The following is a 24707-nucleotide window of genomic DNA, read 5'->3' as shown; positions in this document are numbered from 1 at the left end:
ATTTCTAAGTAAAAAAGAGGTTTTGAATGCCATTATGCTCTTCTTGTGTGGCAAAATATCTGGTGCTGAGTCTATTCCAGCTGAGATTTACAAAACAAGGCATCCACTGCTCACGTGAAAATTGACTGAAATTTTCCATGTTATATGGCAAGAGGAAGTTATGCCCCAGGAGTTCAAGGATGCCTCCAATCTCCATCTCTGAGGAGGAAACGGGTTGTTCTGTGACAATCACAGGAGTCTCTCTCTCTTAGTCATTGCTGGCAAGATTCTTGTCAGAGTCCTTAATAAGCTGAGCCTTCACCTGGAAGACAGTCATCTACCTGAGAGCCAGTGTGGCTTCAGAAAGGGCTGAGGAATGGGTGATATGGTGTTTGCTGCACAACAAATCCAGGAGAAATGCCAGGAGCAAACCCATCCATATGTGGAAGCATTGGTTTTAGAGAAATTTTGAATTTCTCAAGGTAAATTAACTTGCCTTGGCAGTATAATTTCCAGGAAGGTGCACATAGAAGATGAGGTTGAAGGAATGTGTGGGAGAGAAGAGGAATTAGGCTACCTACCAGCTACAGAGCCACTGTGCTAACATTGTTGTATGCCTGTGAAACCTGGAGAGTCTACCACCACCATGTCAGGAAACTGAATCACTTCCATTTGAATTGTCTTAGAAAGGGTCTAAAGATCACCTGGCAAGATAAGGTACTGGACACTGAGTTACTTTCTTGAGTTGAACTTCTAAACATTCAAACTTTACTGCAGAGAATGTGATTCTGATGGACTGGTCACATTGTTTGAATGCCAAACATAAATTTGCCTAAAGGACTGTTTTATGTCCTTTAGAAAATGTGCAAGGCAAATGCTCACAGGGAGGTCAGATGAAACAATACAAGGACACTCTCAAGCACACTCTGAAGAACTCTGGAGACATGGGAGCCACTAGCAAAGGAATGCCCAATAGGGCATGTTCTATTCAAAGAAAGCACTGTGCTCTATGAGCAAGGCAGTTACGGTAGCTCAAAATCCATGTAAGATGCACAAATTTGAGACATCTCCATTCCAAATATGGATTTCATTTGGACTATTTGTGCCCAATCTGTGGCAGAGACTTCCAGGCTCATTTTTTTTTCTGTTCAGTCATTGTCAGACACACTGTACCATGACCCCAACATAGTAATGTTGTTTTGCTCCTCTTCAAGCTTGATAGATGACAATCAACTCGTGCAGATTTCAAGAGCTAGGGATCCTTAGACTGTATCAGTAAGTAAAATTATAGTGGTGAGAGTCTGGAGGGCATAAAAGAGGCTCAAGTGATAAGTCCCAATGATCCTTCATCTTCCCAGAAGAAATAAATTTGGTGACTCCTGTTGAATTAATGTCATATAAGTAGTCAAGCAGCCCACAGGGATTCTTAGCATCCTAGAACCAAAATGGCAAGACAGTCCCCCAAGGTGGAAGATGCTTCTATTTCCCACTTTCTGAACTGGATTCTGAATGGCCTAGACAATTCACAAAAGTTATAAACATAATCATTCTTTGCAGTGCCTGCCTGTTTCTGAGGTATATATATTCACACTGAAAATTTTAAAATTAACTCTTGGAAGCTTATTAGAGCTGGGTCTAATACAGTTCTGTATATGTAGCAAAAAGAAGAACAATAACAAAAAAAAAACCTAGATGAAAAGTGAGTGCAATTGAATATTGCTATGCTGTATGAAATGATGAATTCAGAGAAAAATTAAAAGATTTATATGAACAGAGGGAATAGAGAAGAACCAGGAAAACAACATACACAATAACTGTAATAATATAAATAAAAACAATACAAAAATATCCCTGAACTCATTAAATGTAATGAAAAATTTTGGTTCTGCTAGAAATACCAGATGAAACAGATTATCTTCCTCTAGAATGAGTGATGGGGGACTATACATCCAGAGTATTGTATATACAATCAGATGGGATTTCTTTGTTAGTTGGTTGTGTTTAATTCTTCTTAATCATTACAAGAGAGATGTCTACAGTTTTATCAAAAAGTGACATAAAACAGCATTCAGATATATAAAATTACAGCGTCCTCTGTATGTGGGCAAACTTTGAATATATTTCACAGGAGGTGAGAACTTGTGATGAATTACCTCAATGATCTAGTAAGGACTTGTTTGGGTATAGAATATAATAGAAGAATAAACATTTTCACAAGATTAAATCCTTTAAGGATACTTGCCTAAATTCAAGTTAGCTTTAATTTTCCTCTTTGAAAAACACTAGGCAATTAGATGTTTTTATGATTTCATTTTAATATCTTCCTCCTTTTTTCCTTTTATTTGTATTTTTTTAAGACTAGATTTCTCCATTTTGCCCAGGTTAAAAGTACAGGGGCTACTCACAAACCCACTCCTATTAGGGATCATCACAGGGGTTTTAGCTTTTCCATTTCTAATCACGGCTGATTTGCCATTTCCATAGGAAACTTGATGGCCTCCTATTCCCTCATGCTCATTATATAAATACCATACAAAGAACTTGCTTAATTCAAATACCCCAACATAGCTCAGAACTCTTGAGCTCAAGAGATCTGCCAGCTTTAGCATTCCTAGTAGCCAGATTACAGGTATATGCCATCATACCTTCTTCTCTCTTTTCTTAAAACTCTGACTTAAACATATAAACTATTAGAAATGCTTTTTTATTTTTTTAAAAGAGAAAGAGGCAATTATGAAAGAAAATAGATAATTTTATTACATTAAATAAAAAAGGCTTTTACACCCCTCAAAATTAATGCATCTGAATAAGAATAGAAGCCATCAAGTGGGAACAAATCTTTTTGTAAATTTTCTTGAATAAGAGTTTGATATCTGAGATCTATAAACAACTTACAGATCTCTCTCTCCCACTTGCTCACTCACTCTTTCTACTTTCGTCTTTCTCTATGTCCTTCTCCATACGCAAAAGATATACATTTATACATTAATTAATTTTAATTAATGCTAATGCATTAATCGTTGGGTAAAAAAAGCTTCAAATATATGTGAAATCTATCCCCCCAAGAAAAGCGACCAAAAGATATGAACAAACAGTTCTCAAAAAAAGAATTGCAAACTATTAACAATCATATGAAAAAAGTTTTCAAATGCCTAATAACAAGTGAAATGAAAATCAAAAAATCCTGAGATTTTACCTCATAGACAATAAAACAACAGAGATGATAAAAGATGGGAATAGTCAACACAGGGATTGTGGAAAGATATTTCATTGTTGGTGAGGCTGCAAATGAGTATAACCATTTTGGAAAGCAATTTAAAATTGTTTGAATAAACTGGCTAAAATTTCATACCTGTTGACTCAGAGATTTTGCTGTGAGATATATAGTCAAAGAAGGCAAAAAACAAGAAATACTCTATGAACCTCAAAGTATTTGCAACTGTGTATTTTTTGCAGCAGCAACAAATAAGGAAAAAAAGTAAGAGCTCATTGTTTGCATGAAGGCTGAACAAAATGTGGCAGATAAACATAACCAAGAAATTTCAAATATGATGAATACAAAGAAGCATGGAAATATGTAAACTAATGCAAAATGAAAAAAAAAGCAGGGTCAAGGAAGCAATGTACACACTGACTACAAAGTAAATCAAACATACACACACACATAGACATACAAATGGAAATGAATTTTACAAAATTACAACAAACTAATCATCCCTGTTATTTAATTTGGTTGTAGAAATGTTAGCTGTAGCAATAAGAGAAGAAAAAGAAATTAAAGGAAATAGAATAGGCAAAGAAGAAAGTAAGCTATCACTCCTTGCAGATGATATGATCATATACTTAAAGAATCATAGAGAATCAAGTAAAAGAGTACTTGAAATAATAAATAGCTTTAGCAAAGTTGCAGGATATAAAATAAACCCACATAAATCCTCAGCATTCCTATATATTTCTAACAAAGCCCAACAGCAAGAAATATAAGGAGAAATTCCACTTAAAGTTACTGTACACATAAAATATTTGGGAGTCTAACTGCCAAAACAAACCTAGGAACTATAAGAATACAATCACAAAACATTTTTTTTAAGCAATCAGGGTTCAGTAACTTGCTCAAGGTTACACGGCCAGTTATTTCTGGGTGTGGTGCTGAGTATCTGAGCCCAGATTTGATCCCAAGGTCATCTCGACACTGGAGCCAGTGCTCTTATGCGCTGAGCCACCTGGCTGCCCCTAAGCAATTGGGGTTAAGTAACTTGCTCAAGGTTACATGGCCAGGTATTTCTGGGTGGGTGCTAAGTGTCTGAGCCTAGGATTCGATCCCCAGGTCATCCGAACACTGAAGCCGGTGCTCTTACTCGCTGTGCTACCTGGCTGCCCCAACACAAAACATTTTTCACACAAATAAAGTTACTACTAAATTTGGAAAATGTCAGTTGCTCATGTTTAGGCTGAATTAATAAAAAAATGATAATTTTACCTAAATTAATTTACCTATTTAGTGCCATACCAATTAAACTACCAAAAATTATTTATACATCTAGAAAAAATAATAGAAAAATTCATCTGGAAGAACAAAAAGTCCAGAAATATCAAGGGAATTAATGAAAAAAATACTAGGGAAACTGACCTAGCTACCAGATTTTAAACTGTATCATAAAGCAGAAGTCATCAAAACCACTTGGTACTGGTTGAGAAATAGTGGTTGATCAGTAGAATAGATTAGGTCCACAAGACACAGTAGTCAATGACTATAGTAAACTACTGTTTGATAAACCCAAAGACTCCAGTTTCTGGAATAAGAACTCACTATGTGACAAAATCTGCTGGGAAAACTGGAAAATAGTATGGTAGAAATTGGGCATAGAACAATATCTTATACCATATACAAAAATAAAGTCAAAATAGAGTCATGATTTAGATATAAAGTCTGATACAATAAGCAATCTGAGAGAGCAAGTAATAGTTTACCTGTCAGATTTGTGGAGAAGGGAAGAATTTATGACCAAACAAGAGATAAGAGAGCTTACAAAATGCATAATTTTGATTACATTAAATTGAAAAGTTTTTGTACAAACAAAGGTAATGGAACAAAGATTAGGAAGAAAGCAGAAAATTGAGAACCAATGACTCTGCTAAAGGCCTCATTTCTAATATATATATATATATATTATTGAGTCAAATTTATAAGAATAAAAGTCATTCCCCAACTGATAGATGGTCAAAGATATGAACAGGAAGCTTTCAGAAGAAGAAAATAAAGATATCTATAATCATATGGAACAATGTTCTAAATCACTATTGATTAGAAAAATACAAATCAAAATAACTCTGAGGTACCACATCTCGCTGGTCAGATTGGCTAACATGAAAAAACAGGAAAATATTAAATGCTGGAGAAGATGGGGAAATTTACATATTATATTAAGCACATTAATATATTGTTAGTGAGTTGCGATCTGATCCAACCATTCTGGAGAACAATTTAGAACTATGCCCAAAGGGCTATAAAAATGTGTATACTCTTTGATCCAGCAATACCACTTCTAGGATTATATCCCAAAGAGATCATGCAAATGGGAAAAGGACCCATATGTACAAAAAATATTTATAGCAGCTCTTTTTGTGGAGGCAAAGAACTGGAAATCTAGTGGGATTCCCTTCAATTGGAGAATGGCTAAACAAGTTGTGGTATATGAATGTAATGGAATAATATTGTGCTATAAGAAATGAGGTGTGAATGGGCTTCATAGTAACCTGGAAGAGTCTTATCTAAACTGATGCTGAGTGAGGGGAGCAGAACCAGGAGAACACTGTACACCTTTATAGACACATCATATCTATGATAACTAACTTTAATAGTCTGGGCTCCTCTGAGCAATCCAAAGTTATAAGACAACAACTCCAAAGGACTCACGATGGAAAAGGCTGTCCATGTCCAGAGAAAGAATTACTGAGTCTGAATGTAGATTGAAGCAAACTACTTGCTCTCTCTCTTTTTCATTTTGTTTTATTTTGTTTCTTCTTCCTCATTATTCATTTCATTGGTTATAATTCTTCTTTACAACTTGACTAATGTTTAATGTGAAAGTATATGTAAAATCTATATCTGATTGCATATTTATATAATCAGGGAGGGGGAAGAAAGGGTGGGGGAAATTTGAAACTAAAAAACTTGTGGAGCTGAATGTTGTAAATTAAAAATAAATGAATTTAAAAAGAAAAGAATGGGAAAAAATTATAACAACCCTGACCTTAATAGAAATAAGACAAATTACTTCATTCTACTCCTTTGAAAAAGGGAGGACAAGAGGTCCCTAGGTGTGGAACTTTGTATGTATTGGCTATTTTTTTTCAATACACTGATAAGTTTTGCTAATTTTTCTTCTCTTCTACGTTTTCTTTTTCAAAAATAAATTCTCATCAAAATGACTCACAAGAAGGGATTAAATAGGGAGGGATAATAAGTAGGAATTGGGGAGATGTTAAAATGAAATATATCGACAAAATATGCATTAAAACTTACCTGTCATTAGTGGTATTAGAGATTCCTTGACAACGGAGTGATAGGATGGTAAACAGCCCTTCGACAACACAATATCATCAAGTGCAATATGTCCCCTGTGACCTTTCCCAACTCGACCTGCAAAGGTGACTTGGAAATCCTCTTCATTGTGTAGAATTAGTTCTTTCCTCTTCCAGTAATTGCCTTGTTCTCCAGTAAGACAGAGTAGGACATTTGTCTTATTTGTGATTGATATCTGAGAAACAGTCAGTACTCCAATACCTTTTCCATACATGTGGTAATGGAAAATTATCTAAAAAAAAAAGACATTTAATGTAGTTCTTTTCATTTTCCTCATCTTCAGTGATTTCATACCATACATATGCCCTTTTGTTTATAATGCCTGGAAGTTAGTTGAGATATTTAGCCACTTGCCCTTTTCAAATTCAATTGTAAACACTTTCACCCACAGAACAGCTAGCATTGCACCAAACTCAATAGCTGCAATAAAAAGAAATTAGTGAACGGAGCCACAAAAATTCCAGCTCACCATGTAGCACCTACCAGAAAGTAAACTTTCCTGACATAGTCTCTGAAAAATCAGGTCATCTCTATGCCCCAGTGATTCTCAGAACAAGATTTATTTCTACATATTTCTACACCTTGATTGACCCCATCTGGTCATATATCTATAGTCACATATCACATGTCTACAGTCTCTCAAAAATTGCAAGTTGAAAGAGATAATCTAGTCTGAGCTACTCAATTTAACTGAGACCAAATGAGGTAAAAATAACTTGTCCAAGGGGACAGAGGTGAGAAGTGATAGAGCTAGAATTTAAATACTTGTCCTCTCTTTTCAAATTGAAGACTCTACCCTGGTTCACCAAAGTTCTAATTACCATTTGTCTAATAAAATAAAAATATATTACCAAATAAATGCAATGTCCAACTAGTGATAATAGATTTACTAGATGCTACACTCATGTTAGGGCAGATAGGTAGAACAGAATATAGTAGAACAAGTCACTTAATCCTAGCAGCCTTAGTTTCCTCATCTGCAAAATGAGTTAGACAAGGAAATGGCAAATCATTCCAGTATCTTTGCCAAGAAAACCCCAAATGGGGTCATTCAGTGTGGAGTACAGCTGATCAACAACAACATGAACATTAGAGGGTGTCCACAAATAAACTTGACATGCCTTGGAATTGATCATGTACCTGGAAGATTAATGGGGTGGAGAACCAACCATTTTGGTAGCATTGGAATGAAATGGAGACAACTGTCCTGGCTATAATTTCTAATCAGCCCTGTATTTAGTCAACTGTAAAGCACAGTCATGGTGAGAATTTGCAGTGGTTTAGCCTTTGGCTACCTAAAAGGGGGAAAATGTCTGATTTTTGGCAGTCAACTCAAGATTGGCATATAATTAATGTGTCATTATTCACTTTTCCATTCTCGTGCACTATTTCATCATGCCCACATGGAAAAAGATAACAAAAGAATTTCCATAGATAATGTCTCACATTTCCTTCTCTGGATAATGGGAACATTCCTGCTGAGGGCCATGTAAGCTAATCACCAGGACAACATGAGCACATACAAAATATGCTTCAAATTTTACTCTTTCTAAGGAGTTGGGTTTTTTTTCAGTGGAAATTTCAAGATGGCTCAGATTAAACTCTGTAAAAATGCTGCTTTAGGGTGTTTCACAAGGTCAAGCATAAAAAGTGTTTTTCTTTGGAATTGGCAGGTAACTCTGCTTACCTGATAAACATATTTTATACATGAAAGAGCCAATCATTACCAGCATTGACCTTTTACTTACTCCTCTGTATTCAATACATATCATAAATATTCATACAAGGAGCTATTCATCATTAATTTTTCTACATTTCTTCCAGGCATGCTTTATTATTCTCACACAGATGCTTATAAGAGTGGGCACTATGATTCTGGGGATGGGAAAGAAAAGAGGGAGAAGTCCTGCTCAGTTGCAAAGAGATACTTAAAAAAAATGGAATTATTGAACTAAAAGAATTTTAAACAATTCTTTGGGGAAAAAAAAAAACATTTGAATTGTTACCTAATTAGAATTTTGTCTCTTTTGTTTTATGATTACTTATGTTAATGCCTCTTGTAACTAATTTGCATTATTTTACCTGGTATTCACTGGACAATTATTTCTTAAAATTATTTAGTTGTTTCTTAAAGGTTGAATGTTTAAGGGAGATTAAAAGAGTAGCATTTATTTGAACTTTGAAATTCTAATATAATTTATATCCATTAAAATATTATTGGAAGGGAAGGAAAGAGGTAAGAAGAGACAGAATGACAGATAAAGACAGAGACAGAGAAACAGAGAGAGAGGGAGAGAGAGAGAGAGAGAGAGAGAGAGAGAGAGAGAGAGAGAGAGAGAGACTAAGTCTCTAACACACTAAGGAAATAGAATAATAAAATAATTCACATTCTCATTCTTATCTCAATAAGCCTGTGAGCTAAGTATTATCATCCTAGCTTTACACATGAGGAAATTCAGCATCAGAGAGGTTAAGTGACTTGTCCAAAGCACACAGCAAATAAATGTCAGAGACAGAATTTAATTCCAAACTTCTCTTGCCTGAATTAGGCCAAGCTTATTTCTAGATCAAATAGGGCCTAAATGACAAAATAAGTTAAATAAAATATCACACAGCAGGAATGGAAGATTCTTTGCTCTTAAAGTAATTATGATGAGACTAATCTCCTCTACAAAGCAGATCAATCTTTGAAAATTCTAAAAAAAATTAGCTCCTGTAATCATATGTTAACAATGATTAAACCAATATTACTCTATTTCCAGCTATGTGACTTCTGCAAAAATATTAGTGTCTTAAAGCCACATTGCTCAGAAGACTGAAACTTATTAATTCATTGAATAAATTGGTCTAAAGTATGTCTACCTAGTTCATAGAAGCTGCTCGGCACATCTTCATTAATAGGAGAAACATGCTTCTATGGAAGCCAAAAAGTCTAGCTACTATTAAATATCAAAATGACTGGATAAAATGAAATGAATGCCAACTCTGCCAACATTTTGTAATAATTGAATTATTGTTTTCATAATTCCAGCAATCTATAGATCTCATTTTATTAAAAATAAAATATAAAATAAAAATAAAATCTTCAACCTACCACTGCCTATCTTTCTCAATCTGGTTCTTTGATAACTTCATACTAATCCCCTTCACACATTTCCTTTTCAGTATATCATTCATAGTTATTGTCCTTTCATGAGTTTGCCTCTTATACCTCTGTACTTTAACACAAATGGTCCCCAGTGTGAGGAATGTACTCCCTTCTCAACTTTACCTTGTAGATACTCTAATTTCCTTCAGAGTAGAAGACATTTGTCACCTCTCTCTTTCCCTCAGTCATTAGTCTTCTCTCTGTCTTGAAATTATTTAGTTTAGCATATCTGTATTGAAGTCTGTAGGTCCATGTCATATTGCTTTAATACATTGAACCTCACTGAAGGCAGGGACCTATCACTGTGTCTGACACATATTAGGTATTCAATGTTTTTGAATGGATTTGAATTCCTGAATTCTATCTTTTTTAACTCAAAACTCACAAGTTAGTACTAAAAAAAATGTGTGTGTGCACATGTATGTACATGCGTATATGTACATGCATGTATTCTTGATCTTCTAGCATTTCAGAAAACACCCCTCTACCAAACTAACTTCAGTGAGTCAACTTGCACAATAAATGGTGGCTATAGTGGTGAATTTATACTCTTAAGAGACTTGCCTAGAGCAATAAGAAATTAAGTGCTTTGCTCTGGGTTATAGAGATAACATATATCAGAGGCAGGCCATGAAATCAGCTCTTCCTGACTCCAAAGTCAGTCCTCTATTTATTTTTGAATGGATTTGAATTCCATGATCCTTGGCTTGTTGTAACAAAAAATAAATTAAGAAATTTTCCACACTCACTTCTTCAAAATGCAAGAGTTATATATCAGGTAATAAAAAGTAATAAATCATATTTCAGGTATGTATTGTACACATAGGTATATATACATGTATGTGTGCATTGTTTGTCATGTGTTGATGATGGCTATAGAGATAGTTTAGATAGTTGCATGATAGATATAAAGAGATGGAGCTAGATATGATATAGATAATATAAATACATATAAGAGAGGGGAGAGACAGACAGAGAAGAGTAGTGTAGAGGAGAGGAGGAAAGGGAAAGGGAGGGGAGGGAAGACAAGGGGGAAGGAGGGGAGGGGAGGAGAGAGAGTAGAATAAAAGTTCTGAAACTACTAAACTAACTTTAACTTTACTGTAGCAGAACAAGATTACTGTATCTTCTGCTAGGATTTTAGGGGTAATCCTGAAATTTTCTTGATGGAATTTTTTTCAATTATCAAGTACTTATATTTTCTATCTCTCTGACCACCCTCTTCTACTGAAGAAAAAGAAAAGAAAAGCAAAACTCATAATAAAAATGTATAGCAAACCAAAACAAATTCCCATATGTGCATTCATCTAGCATGTTTAGTCCATCATCTCTCTCTCAAGATATAGGTAAATATTCTGGAAGTTTACAATGTAATGGTGGAGAAAACATAAAAGCAAGATCCATACATACATTCGAGAGAGAAAGGGTGGGGGGGAGAAGGAGAGAAGTATAAATATAGAGGATAAATTAGAGATAATCAATAGAAGAAAAATATGCCCATACATCACAGATTTTGAGAATGATGATTATGTCAATTTATGAGTCATTGATTTAGCAGTTCTTTGTTTTATTTTCATATGGAAAAACAAGATGATCAGACACTAAAGGCTTCTTTCTATCATCAATACCATAACAATTTAAAACTCATAAGCCAAACAGCTGGATCTTAGTATGTTGATCATTACTATTTTCATTTCAAAACTAAGCTGTTAATCTTTTCATAGTCTGCTCTATTGAAAATGGGCCTAATTATTGTCAAATGACTGGAAAGTTCTGAGGTTCCCTGAGCTTTGTGGATGGAATACTCCATAGTGAGTCTGGGGTCTTGAACATCTTTACCAAAATGAATTATTTAAAACCTCTAAAGCTGGAAAAAAGAATTTTGGCTTGACATATCCATATAGATTAATATAGGGAAATCTCAACAGGATTCAGTCAGAATCTTCAATTAGGTAGCTAAGTTCTTCCCTTTCTGCATTTCACTTTTAGAAAAAATAGCAAATGACAAAGTAAACATTGCAAGCATACTTAGTAAACTTATTGATATCACACAATTGCTCAAACTATGTACATAAAAATTTTCAGTGTTTTTTATATGGAACCAATCCAGACTTCACTCAGATTCAGACACCTATAACTGCTCATAAAAAAACAAATTAAAAAAAAAGCTTTACAGTAAAAACTGTTATTCAAAATGATGACCAAGAAACATAATCCTTAGCTATAAAATAGCTCCATTCCATTAACAAAAAATTTCAGGAAGAAAAAAATTAAAAACAACATCATGCTCATTATGTTAGATTAACTAAAGAAGAAAAAAAGGAACTAGCACATTTTTAGAAAGATTTTCAGCAATGCTGAATGTACAAACAAACTTCTCAGTCTAACTTTTAAGAACCTCCTTAATTTGGACTCATACTTCCTATACAATCTTATTCTCTATCATACTTTTCCTCAGTGTGAAGTCAGTTCCAGCAAGGATAGTGTCTTCATTTGCTTGACAAATATTTCATGTTTATTCTTAACTCTATTCCTTTATTTGTGTTATTTCCCAATCTCCAGAAACAGTTTACTTCCTAACTATACCTATTTGAATCCTCTTCATCCTTCATGGTTCAATTCAAAATTCTCAATTATCTCTAAGGCTCCTTCTAGCTCTAAATGAAACAACAAATCCCCCTTTTTCCATGAAATCATTTCCAGACAGTCCAGCCCTACTCTGACCTCATTACTGTTTCTAAACAGTTAATCAACTATTACTTTCTCATGTCATTTATTTCTGCAAGTGGATACATTTTTGCCTAGTACAGGGGATTATACTTAGTTTTTGCCTCCCACATATCTTCTAGCTATAGGACAGATTCCTATATTATGTGCCCCTTTTTCCTCAACCCCCACATTCATCCTACTCAATAATGTTCCAAGGTGAATATAATCCAGCTTTTCTTTGTTTTGGAAATGAAACTACACCTTCCTTCAATTTGCTGAATTGAACTGTATTGGTCAGCAAGTTTCCACTAAGTTTTTCTTTCCTTTTCCATACCTTGCAGTTTTTGCTCCTTCTGCTTATCATAGGACTAGAAATGTGGGCTTCTTTCATTGGCTGCTGAGGAAATAAGCTCTTTATAAAGATGTAATGACCAGATGGGTCTTGAAAGGTGTGATCAGCAATTGGCTCAGTGCCTATAGTTGGGGTGATGCCAGTTTTCAAATTCCAGTCCAAATCATCATTTTGATTCTGCTCCCAAAAACAAAGATCAAATTCAAAATCACAGCGTCCAATGGATGATGTACCTAAAAAAAATCAATGTAAAGGTAGGAAAAAACAAGGGAAATAGATTGAATTAAGGCTAATAATCCCCCCACCCAAAAGGAGTGATCTTTAAACATTAGAAGGAACTTTATACAAATACAGAACAAATATCTGAAGATCCTTTAAAACTGTAACTTTCTAATAAATAGGAAACTGGTTGCAAAATAGAGATTTTGAAAAAAAAAAGATTTCATGGTTTAATTCAATGCATTATACTTACAAAGTAGATATCAGAATACATTTTCAAGACTATTAACATACACTTACAAAATGTGTAGCTTTAAGACTTGAAAATACTATGATTTAGTTAGATACTAATAAATTTTAATATCTTTCTAACCAAGATATATACATTAAATCAGCTAGCAAGAAGAAATATAAACATCAAAACTAAATTAGAAGAAAGGTTAAAGAAAATATGATATAAAATTGCCACAGCTCCATCTTTGCCCATTCAAAAAAGTCACTGACACCAAAAAACAAACAAAAAAGGGAAAAGGAAAAGAAAAGAGTTATAGCAATGAAAGACACTGACACAATTACCCTTTTCTAAGGAAGTTTCAGTAATATGAATGGATTGCTACAACAAGGAAGTAAATACATCTAGAAGCCATCTTATCCTCTGTGCCTAGTGGATAGATATATTAGTCAATAGAAACAATGGTTTGTAATATGGGGAGAGAGACATATATGCTCATACCACTTGGATGGGCTGGGACTGTTGTACATCAGTATGTAGCATAGAATACTGCTTAGCTTAACAAAAAAGTTTTTAAAATTCATTTTAAAATCTTGCAGAGGATGTTTTATGGAAACATAAAATGGAGCTCTCTCTCACTGTATGACTGGCCTATTCCCTTTACCATCATAATTCCCCTGGGTATCTTTTATGCCACATCCTTCATGCATGTCCTCAATGGTAATATGTGGCTACTTTCAGCCACCCTACATCTCTCCATTGACCTTTGGGTCACCCTAAATTTTGAGTCTTTGGAGATTGTGAAGTTCTGAGATTCATAATCATACTGGATGAATACTGCTATTAAAAAAGGTGGGATGTTGCTTCAAAGTGAAGCTTTGTGCTGTCAAAAGAAGTTCATAATTTCCCAAAAGCAATCTAGCCTATTCTTTTTTATACTTTTAAATTATGGGTACAGTTCATTGAACATGTGCAGTATCTGTATTATATATAAGTGCTTATAGACAACTGCTATGGACTGTCCATTCAATTGTGTCAAAATATAAGCAACTGGCATCTTTATCCATTTGTCATTTTTTTATGTGAATCATTATTTCAAATGTAATTTATGTGGCTTTTTTTGTTTGCAGGTCTCTAGAGCATCTGTATTGATGAAAACCTGATATAATTAGGAAAATGTAATGAGCCAAATATAAATGCCATCTGAAAAACCTCACCATCTGTAGGGAATTCCTATTCCTCTTCCCCTTAGACTCCAAGATAGACATCTTCCCAAATGTGGTGAACACCATAAAGAAGAAACATTTCCCTATTTTAAGCATATTTTATATGTATGACTATATGTATGAATGTGAATATATATATATATCATCAGTGAATTATATGACTATAAATACGTGGTCTGGTAGAAAATTTAATTTGAGAAAGTCTACTTGTTACCCTTTCATATTTTCATTACAGGTGCCTTTAAGACATGAATAGATTCATCATTCTTAGAAATATGTCACATTGAAGGGGGAGACAAGAGGGGAAGGTAGAAATCATTTTTTTGAAACACAAACACCCCACATAATCTCATAAATGAAACAAATTTAACAAAGAAAAGAATAAAAAAATTTTAAGCAAAAATTCTCAAAAAGAAAATGACTTTATACAAAAAGAGAAATAAAAAATAAATAAATGAGTTTGGAAAAGTAATGCTGCTACATCACTAATGAAGGTCTGGTGGATGGATAAAGAGTGAATGAACAAGAGAAGGTTAAAAAACTCTAGAAATAGTAATGAATCTGTCATGAGATTAGCCATATAAAAAAAGACTACAAGGCTTACTTTACCCATATTGAGTGGAGCTTTAATAGAGTACTGAGTGAACAGGAATAAGAGTAGTATAGAAGAATAAGGTATGAACTAGTTACATTAAGGTAGTATCCACACAGATAAGATCATAGATCTACAAATATTTTACCCAATGTCCCAACCTCTTTTTATTTACTTACAGCATGCCTTTCTCCCATAATCACCTCCCAACCAGGTATAACTATCAAAATTCTGCTTAGCTATCAAGGCCCAGTTCAAGTGTCATTCATTATTAAACTTTTTTTTTAATCTCCCAACTGTATAGCTGCTCTGTACCTTAACCAGTAAAATATTATACATCTCTTCTTTGATGTTTATCATATTTTCTGTCTTCTATTATGCTTATTCAGAGTGTTATTGTTTAATGGCATTATTTGCACTATTTTATACCCTCTATGAAATGGAAAATCACTTAAGGATGGGGAAAATGTTTAAATATGTGCATCTTCACCTATAACTATCACAGTTCATTGTACATGATAGATGATCATTAAACATTTGCTAAATGAGTGTTCATTTTATATTCTTTATTAAGTACTTATAATCACATTAATATGCATGAAAACAAAGGGTGACAGTTGAGTACAACAAAAATAGATAGTGAAAGTGCTTGGTGGCACTATTCAAATCCCTGCTTTGGTTATTAAAAATTAAAAATATGCTAATTCTTACACAAATCCAAAATTACTTCAAAAGAATATAAATTGTAGCACATGGATCATCATGTATAGACATTCTTTTCAGTAATTACACAGATATTTACCAAAGTAATGCTATTTCATTGGATATAACTTCATGGAATTTTAAAATGTATGACATCCCTTTATTGATCACTGTCAGAAGAGCTCACTGTCAGAACTTGTATCTGAGTCCACTTTTCAGGAGTAGACCTGAACCTGTTGTTTCACCATCCAAAATGCTCTCTAGAGCAACATTTATATTATTAGAGAAATGCATCCTGGGAAATTACCATAGCAATTCCCACTTGAATAAGCTAGGGGGTATAATGGTAATAGGAATGTAAAGATCTTCCCTGCCCTTTAATAAGCTTAGGTGAATTTGAGAACCTTTCTTGATTTGAAAATAAACTCTGCCCCCTAACAGGCTGAATGTGGTCACATGGAGCCTGTGGTGGGAGGCTTGTTTTTTGGGAAGACACAACTTTTGTTACTTTGTAGTCAAGTGGGTCACAAGGGTTGTGATGTTCTCTGACCCTGGAGAAGGCTATATATACCTATGAGATGGGGTTTTGTTTTGGGACTCACTTTGGGAAGAATTATGTGATTTGACCAGATGAGACTCTGGGCAGCCATTGAGCCTTGTGGCTTTGAAAACCCAGATGTTGGTTCTTCTCTCTCTGGTAACTAACTGTAGGTATGCGATGGTCAGACAGCCAGAAGCCCTGTCTGTTGGTCTGTTGAATTGTGCTATTTTCTCTTTCTGTATTTTTGTCTGCTTGTAACTTCTATTTGTATTCTCTGAAGTTCAGGGTGTTCACTTTTTCCCCTGAACTATATAAATGATATATGTTTGATTAAGGTAAGGGTGTTAACCCTTTTTGAGTTGCTTTCCTTTAGAAAAGCAGATCAAAGAACCTGTGCTAGCAGCCATCCTGGGTACGCTAGGGTGCTTGCTGCTATAAGGGATAACTTCCTACTCCAATTAGAAGTGAGAATAATAAAATTACAAATTTTGCCTACCTTGAAAAAAGCTCTAATTTCTTTATGGATAGTCTTACCATCCTGGCAAGGAAGCTAATCACTTCTCGAAACAAGGAACTTATGACAGTACAAAATAGGGATAAAACAATCAGACAGCATTTAAAGACATTGAGACTTGAAAGTTAAGAAATATTTTAAAAGAAAGACTATGAAAAGAGCATTTTTAATTTTATATTTATTTTAACCATGACTTCTAACATTTCTATTCACAGAAAACAAATCTTTCATTCCTAATTTCTGTCATCAAATCATTAGGATAGCTAGTTCCCTTATAAATGGCAATTCATTTTTTAAATTTATGTTTCAAATTTTGTTTTCCTCTCTTTAATAGGTTGCAGTGACCATAGATTCATTTATAGGACAGTATCAAAGGCTAGATTTTTTTTTTTCATTATGGAAGAGCTTTCAAAGGGACAAAAGATAAATCTAATTAAAATTAAAAATTAATTCAAATTGTTCATCTAAATTCAAGCAAATTCAAACATTTGCTGTTGCTTAGGACATGTATGTTTAGCTGATGTAAAAGCATGAGTGTGTGTGTGTGTGTGTGAGAGAGAGAGAGAGAGACAGACAGAGACAGACAGAGAGATGGATAGGGAGACAGAGACAGAGACAGAGAGACACAGAGAGAGAGAGACAGAGAGGGAGAGACAGAGAGAGAGGGAGAGAACTGTGCCCCAGTGCTCTGATTCTACTCGGGGAATGGTATGTATGTAGAGAAATTACTATGATTCGACTATGAAGTAGGAGGTCTTTTATTCAAATCTTGCCTCTTATCCAACCTGGAGAAGGTTTTTAACTTCTTCAGGCTTGATTTTCCATATATTTGAAATAAAAATGTTGGAATAAATGAACTCTTAAGTCCCTTCAGGTTTTAAATTTATGAACCTAACTACAAAGTAATTTCTGGGAGACCAGAAACGGGAACTCTTTCTGGGAACTGGGAGAAGAGAGTAGCAATGCGAGTCAAATATGGCTTCATGGAAAAGACATGTGGAAAAAAATCTGGTACTAATTGCCCACTGGGCTTAATGATGATTACATCACCAAAAGAAGTACCACCTCTGACCATATCTGTCATTTTCACTCCCTATCCTTCTAAAATACGTGCAGTTATTTTTCATTCATTTAATGATTTAAGGAGGGTGGACTTATGTCTGCTGGATCATTAATCAGGCAAATGTGAAATAACATAATTTTATTGTGTGAGTATGTATGTAAGTATATATGGGAGGTCTTAGTTCATGAAAAGTAAACAATTGTGATTCTGAAAATCTGATACATTTAAAAATATATTAATTCTGACATCAGCATATCCCAAATATTGACCATGTTCACTATCCACCTCTGCATCATCATTTATATGGCACTCTCATAGTGCACTTGAGAGAAGCATGGAGGAAAAAAAACTTATCAGAAACATAGTACAAGAACAGATTTTTCAGCTTTATGTTGTGCCCTTTCTCTATTCACATTTCTTCTTTTATAGACTGACTTTAAACAAAGCCATTATGTGATCTGTTTATACATGATTATGCATGGCGAGTAGTAAAGATGGCCCTTCCATCCACAGAGTGAGCTATAAAAGTAACTGGTTGAAACCAGAGCTTTTTGCCCTGAAAGCCTTAGGGAAGCTAAACTATCTGATAAGTCCAGAGGACAAGGCTACTGCTTCTTTCTTTGAATACAGAAGTGTGTTAGGATTATGTTTGCCATCATCTTAAAGATCAAACCTAGGAGTGAGAGCAAAAAGAAATCACTGAAAATGAAAGTCATCAGTCACTTAACAAGTATCTACCAAGGGCAGGCCCAAAGAGTCCAGTTCTATTTGCTCTAAATACATTTTAAAAGTTATGACTTTCCAAGTTTCTCTGTTCTCTTTTCTTGATTTTAGAGGGAACAAAGCAATGGCAACATCACAAGATGAAAGAAAGCATTTCATTCTCACATACACAACTTGCTGGCAAAATGAATAAGCAATATGTTTAGAGAGCTGTAAGTTGTGTGTTGTGATGTGATTTTTTTTGGCCAACATTTTAAAACAGAAACCAGGCTCATACCTGCCTTGGCTATATTAAAGAGGACCCTGACCACAAAAATCATTATCAAATAACAGCCCAAAGTTTCCACTCTAAAGTAAAAGAACCAAACTTTAGATGTGTGGAACATTCCTTCTCCATTAACCATCAACAATCATTGATTTAGTTCCCCTAAAACAGGGGATGTGGGGAGTTGTTTTGAAAATCTAGGTCTCTTTATGAAACACATTGTAAAATGTGTGGGTGTTGTTGAATTAAATTTCATTACCAGAGCTAAATAGGAAAATGAGCAGTAGAGTGCAATTAAAAAAAAATTCTAAGGAGATAAATTCATGGGAATATATGCAAACTCTAGCATTTAGATTTTTTTCAAAGAATTGTATGGATAAAGGATGAGGGTACTTGGTTTTACATATATTTAAGACCTAGAGTTTTTCTTAACCTTTAGATCAATATTCATCAACAATGCTAGATGATTGTTATACAAGTTGCTGCAGTAATGGTTTTCATTTAAAGAAATATGGACAGTACAAGTCAGAGAGTGAATTTGGGGGTAGTCAGGAAGTTGTGGGTTCATGGTTGTCTGCCTCTAAATAGGTCACTGAATCTCTCAGCAACCCCAAGCAACTCTCTGAGAATATCAATTGGAGAAAAGATACACTGGAAAAGGGAATTAGATTGTAGGTGTTCCCTTCTCTAATGAAATCACAACCCCAGTCCAAAAAGAAAAGAATATTCTGATGATATTTAGAGAGAGAGAGAGAGAGAGAGAGAGAGAGAGAGAGAGAGAGAGAGATCTGATCAAGAAAATTTCATCTAGAATGAGGCTTCTTTTAAAAAGGGACACTGCAATATGCTTAGTGGAAAGTAACTGGAATGGTAGGGGATCAGAAACCCCATTTTATCACATACAGTTAAGGATGCTAGCAGTATTTGACCTGGAAGAGAAAAAAACATAGAGGAAGGAGGAGAATCACTTAGGATCATAGATTTATACCTTATAGATCAACAGACCAATCTCCTCATTTTACACGCAAAAAAATAGAGGCTCAGAGATATGAAATAAATTGCCCATGGATACACATAGCACTAGACATAAGTTAGAGCTAAGTTTCAAATTCAGTTAATTTGATTCCAAACACAATATTCTTTCTACTAGACAGATAGTAAGAAGTCTTCTAATATCTGATAGCCAAACAAAAAAAAAATAGGAAATGGAATTGACTTCATATAGAAACAAATTCTCAACAATTAGAATTGTTTGACAATAATAGACTTCTTTTTAAAGTATTGAGTTCTCCCATATCATGAGCCTTCAGTTTTTCAGTAAAAATGATGGAAAGGAAATTCAGGAATAGGGACTAGAAGACTTCTAAAGTTCTTTCCAATTTTAAGAGTCTATTCTTTTATTATTCTAATGGCTAAACCTCTACTTCCTTGTATATATCCAATCAACAACAGTGTTTTTCCCTCAAATTATTTCTTTTTTATTTAAATAAAAAAGCTCCTCAAGCAATCTAATGTTCTCTATTTTATCATGTTTTTCTGAATAAATAGCATTCCTAAATATAGAACCATGGGTGACACCACTATTATCCCATGAAGGAATAATTTCCTTCAGTCTTCCATTATCAGAACAGAACCAACCATACATACTCTGAAAATCTCTGTAGTAGATGACTAGAACAAATTCTCTCAGTTGGACAGGGGACTACCACTGATTATTTTGGAGACCTAATGAAAGAGCTTTTGAGCTTCAATCACTCTGTTACAGCTTAAAATAATGAATCCCAGGGGTTCAAAACAGCTGATCCTTTCTAGTGAAGCCTGGCCTATTAACATTTAAGATGCCTGACCTACTTTCTAACCTAATCTTCCCAAGTAAAATGAAAGGCATTCAACATCCACTCAGTAAAATTGTAGAAACACTGTCTACTTTTTAAAGTACCCATTTCTTTAGAACAGTAAAGCCCAATCTCTTGAATTCATAATGTAGGCAATAACCACTCAGATTTCTATATAATTCTTTAAGATCTTTTTAAAAGTGCTTTACCCACAAAATCCATGTAAAATATGATGGTATAAGTATTATGACACCCATTATACAGATAAGAAAAAATTTAGGCTCTGATAGATTCGGCGACTTATCCAGGATCATACAGTTATTAAGTGGCATGCTTGTATTTGAATCCTAGTACCTTCTGACTTCCACTATATCATGCTGCCACTTGTGCATTGATAAAAATAAAAAAACCTCAGTAAATAATATGTGTTATTGTTCAGTCATTTTCAATCATGTCTGATTCTTTGTGACCCCATTTGGGGCAAAAAAACCAGAGTGCTTTGTCGTCTCCTTCTTCAGCTCATTTTACAGATGAGGAAAATGAGGAAATAGGGTTAAGTGACTTGAACAGGATCACAAAGCTAGTCAGAGTCTGAGGACTAATTTGAACTCAGGAAGATAAGTCTTCCTAACTCCAGGCCTGGTGTTCTATCTGAGCACCATGTAGCTGCCCCAAAATAATATATGTGTGTATATACACATATATGTATACATTGATTTGTATTGACCTTGTGGTTTCATTGGTAAATGAATGACAAAACATTTATTGAGCTTACTATAATACAACATGGTACTAGGGATCAAAATGAAGTGCCTAACACAGAGTAAGCACTTACTAATTGTTTGCTTTAGATAAAAGTATTTAAATATAAGAAAGTGCAAAATTCTCTTCCCTGGAAGACATTACTTTCTAATGGGAGAGGAAGAGTCAGAAAGGGAAGCAATAAGGTTACTGCCCTTCAGGGAGGATTAGAAATGGCCTGGGGGGAGGAGGGAAGGAGAGATGAATGTTATGATTCATTTGGAGGCCATTGTAATGGTCCAAATGACATATGAGTAGGATTGTAAAGCTCTAGAAAAGACCTTTCCAAAGGAACTCAGTATGAGGGAAAAGAGACTTTGAGAAATTAAAAATTCCTCTGAACTATTACACCTGAGTAACTCAGAGAATGATTTCAACTCATATATAAATAGAGAAACCAGTAAGAAGAAGAGGATTTGGGGGTAAGATAATGAACATGGTTTTCAATATGGTGAATTTGAAAATGCTAGTGGGACAGAAAGGTTGAAATATTCAATAGGCAGTTGGAAAAATAGAGCTGGTCTTCAGAAAGAAGAAAACATCTGGAGACTGAGATTTTGGAGAATCCACAGAGAGGCACTCCTTGAAATTGTGGGAGCGGATGAGGCTGTACAATAAGAAAGTGAGCATAGCCCCCTTCCTTTTGCCTATATTTAATTCTCTAAAGGCTGGCACTTCTCAAACTGTGGGTCTCGACCACATATGGGATCACGAAAAAGGGGCAACAGTAAAAGGTTTATGAATGCACAATGACCAAAAATTAATTAAAAATCAAATGCACAATTAATTTGACGTATTTGTGGAGGAGTTTGCCCACTAGAGACTATTGCAGCCTTGGTTCTAAACACAAAGCATATGCCCTTTGGACTACACTTGCCCTGAGGCCAGGCATGCTAGTGTAATGCTAAAAGGGGTCACAAGTGGAAAAAGTTTAAGAAACCCTCGAAAGATTTCTGTTTGCTTCATTTTGTGGTTGAAATTTTCAGTTTTGGTTGAAGTTTTCAGAGAAGGGAGGGAGAGCAGACATGTGATATTGCTGATATATGGAACTCCCATCCACCAATGCTGATCAGTAACTATATTATAATATTATTATCCAGATAAAGACGAGTTTAGGGGCCAGTGTAGGAGAAAATAAAAATACCCCTCCTGTTTCAAGCTGACTCCTGCTCTGAAACTAGCAGGCTTAGAGAGTCACTTGAGTGAGTGAGACTTGAAGCCTGGGGTTATAAATGCAGGAAATCTCAGATGCAAGATCTCAGCCTTGGTCTTAACTCTGAGTCCAAATCTATACTCATTTACACAGCCTCCAAAAGTTATTGGCTGCTAAAATCACTCTTTGTGTAAATTGACCATCATTTCAGAAGATTAATACTTGTGCTTAGTAATGCCTTCAAGACTCAAGATTACCTTTTCAGCCTAGTTTAATGTGGTTAAATTATAGATATATGAATGATTTGCCCTCATATATTCTGTGATCTAGCTAAATCAGATTGATCACTACCTTTTAAAACTGCATCATGATTTCTAGTCTTTGTATATATGTTCACACTGTTCCTTACACTTAGAATGTCTCCCATTACCCACCCCCATCTCTAGGTGTTAAAATTATTTTATCTGATTCTGAATTTAGAGTGTACTATTCTCCCTGCTGGAATATGAAACCAAAAGTGAAAAAGTCCCTGCCTTCAAGGGGTTTACATTCTAAAATAACACTTATTCAAAACTCTACTCCAATTTGGAGTTTCCACTGAATCAGAATAGCCCCAAGGTGTCTAAGTCAAAGAGATTGGAAGTATGATAGTTAAAATGGCAATCATTGAGACAAGTAAGAATGCCATTAGATTTGCATTGTCAGTTCTTGCAACATTTCTACCACAGTGTTGTGGGCACTTGATATCAGACATAAAAATTTCTGTGAGTTGAGCACTTTGAGAACACCAAATGCTTCTCCTACAAAAATGTACCATTGCAATGTTGGACCTGGAATTCTAATGCTCTTGAACTCTTGCCAGTGAGTAAGTAAATGAGAGAGAAAATGAAGTCGCATCTATGGCAAGATTATGTTTAAAGTGAGAAGGTCTAGATTTCTCATCTCAAGATCATTTTCATTGCTTTTCTTCTATCAGAAAAGTCTAGATTTTACACAGATCAGGTAAAGAACATTAAGCATCAGGAAGTTTCACTTCTCATTCCATTCTTCCATTGACCAAGTGTGTAATTTCAAAATATTCACCGGACTTTTTTTGTTTTTCAGTTTACTTGTTTATGAAATGAAGCTTTCCATTATTCATTTTGATTGAACAACCCTGTATTAAGCACCAACTCTGTGCAATGCACTCTGCTATGGACTAGGGATACAAGACAAAAAATGAAATAGCCTTTACCTTCAAGGATCTTATATTCTAACTGTACAAGAAAGTATTTAAGGTCTAAAAGATCAAAAAAGGTTTTTACCCTAAAAGATCTAGACTTCCATCATGGTTATGTTAGAGTTTGACTCCACATCCAACATTAACCTTCCAACAATTTCTTAAGAGGTTGTCAGAGGACCTGAGTGCACATTATCATTTACCATTATTACTTACATATGTGACCTTGAGCACTACACTACTCTGAGTCCAAGATGTCTCATTTACAAAATGAGAAGGGGTTGGACAATATGCTAAGGTCCTTTCCACAGTTAACTCCATGAAACTATGATCATTTCTCATATAATGATGACAATAGCATAGGATCATAAAATTTATACTTACAAAGGTTTGGAGAGGAGATCTAGCTGAAATAATGCTTTTTATTTTTATAGTTTAGCCATTTTCAAATATACTCCTTCACATCTGCCCACCTTTTTAGCCTGAAGTTAATCATCTTTTCTGTTGTCAGACTCAGCCATTGCACTCACATGGTGTTCTGTTATATTTTATTCTTTTTTCAAACATATTGCTACAGACATTACATAGATTATTTTTCTGGTCTTAGTTAATTATTTTACGTTAGTTTGTGAGAGTTTTTCCATGTTTCTCTGAATATTTTATAGTTATTATTTCTTATGGGCAAGAAATATTTCATTATTTTCAGCTAACACAACCAACCCTTAATTGCCTTCCAGTTCTTTACTACTATATTTATAGGACTGCTATAGTATACAATCAATTAATCATTTAAGAATTTATTTACTACTTATTTGATGCCAGGAACTGCACTGGTTGTTAGGGGTACA

The 24707-nt window shown here is 34.6% G+C and overlaps 1 protein-coding gene across 1 annotated transcript in view; it reads right to left on the bottom strand.

The window, feature by feature from the left end:
• The window catches only part of MALRD1 (MAM and LDL receptor class A domain containing 1), a 930206-nt gene that overhangs the window by 536260 nt on the left and 369239 nt on the right, over nt 1-24707 (bottom strand). Inside the window, exons 27-28 of the mRNA XM_069086118.1 lie at nt 12757-13007; nt 6506-6797 (exon numbers count right to left, since the gene is read on the bottom strand). Of these exons, the coding sequence (XP_068942219.1) occupies nt 6506-6797; nt 12757-13007 (543 nt within the window). The remainder of the gene's footprint in view (nt 1-6505; nt 6798-12756; nt 13008-24707) is intronic.

Source organism: Petaurus breviceps, unplaced genomic scaffold (genome assembly GCF_028583685.1).
Source record: "Petaurus breviceps papuanus isolate PSGF00001 unplaced genomic scaffold, PetGlider_PUasm1.0 178, whole genome shotgun sequence".
Taxonomy (NCBI): Eukaryota; Metazoa; Chordata; class Mammalia; order Diprotodontia; family Petauridae; genus Petaurus; species Petaurus breviceps.
Note: the sequence above shows the minus strand (reverse complement) of the source record. Positions and strands in the feature narration are given on the sequence as shown.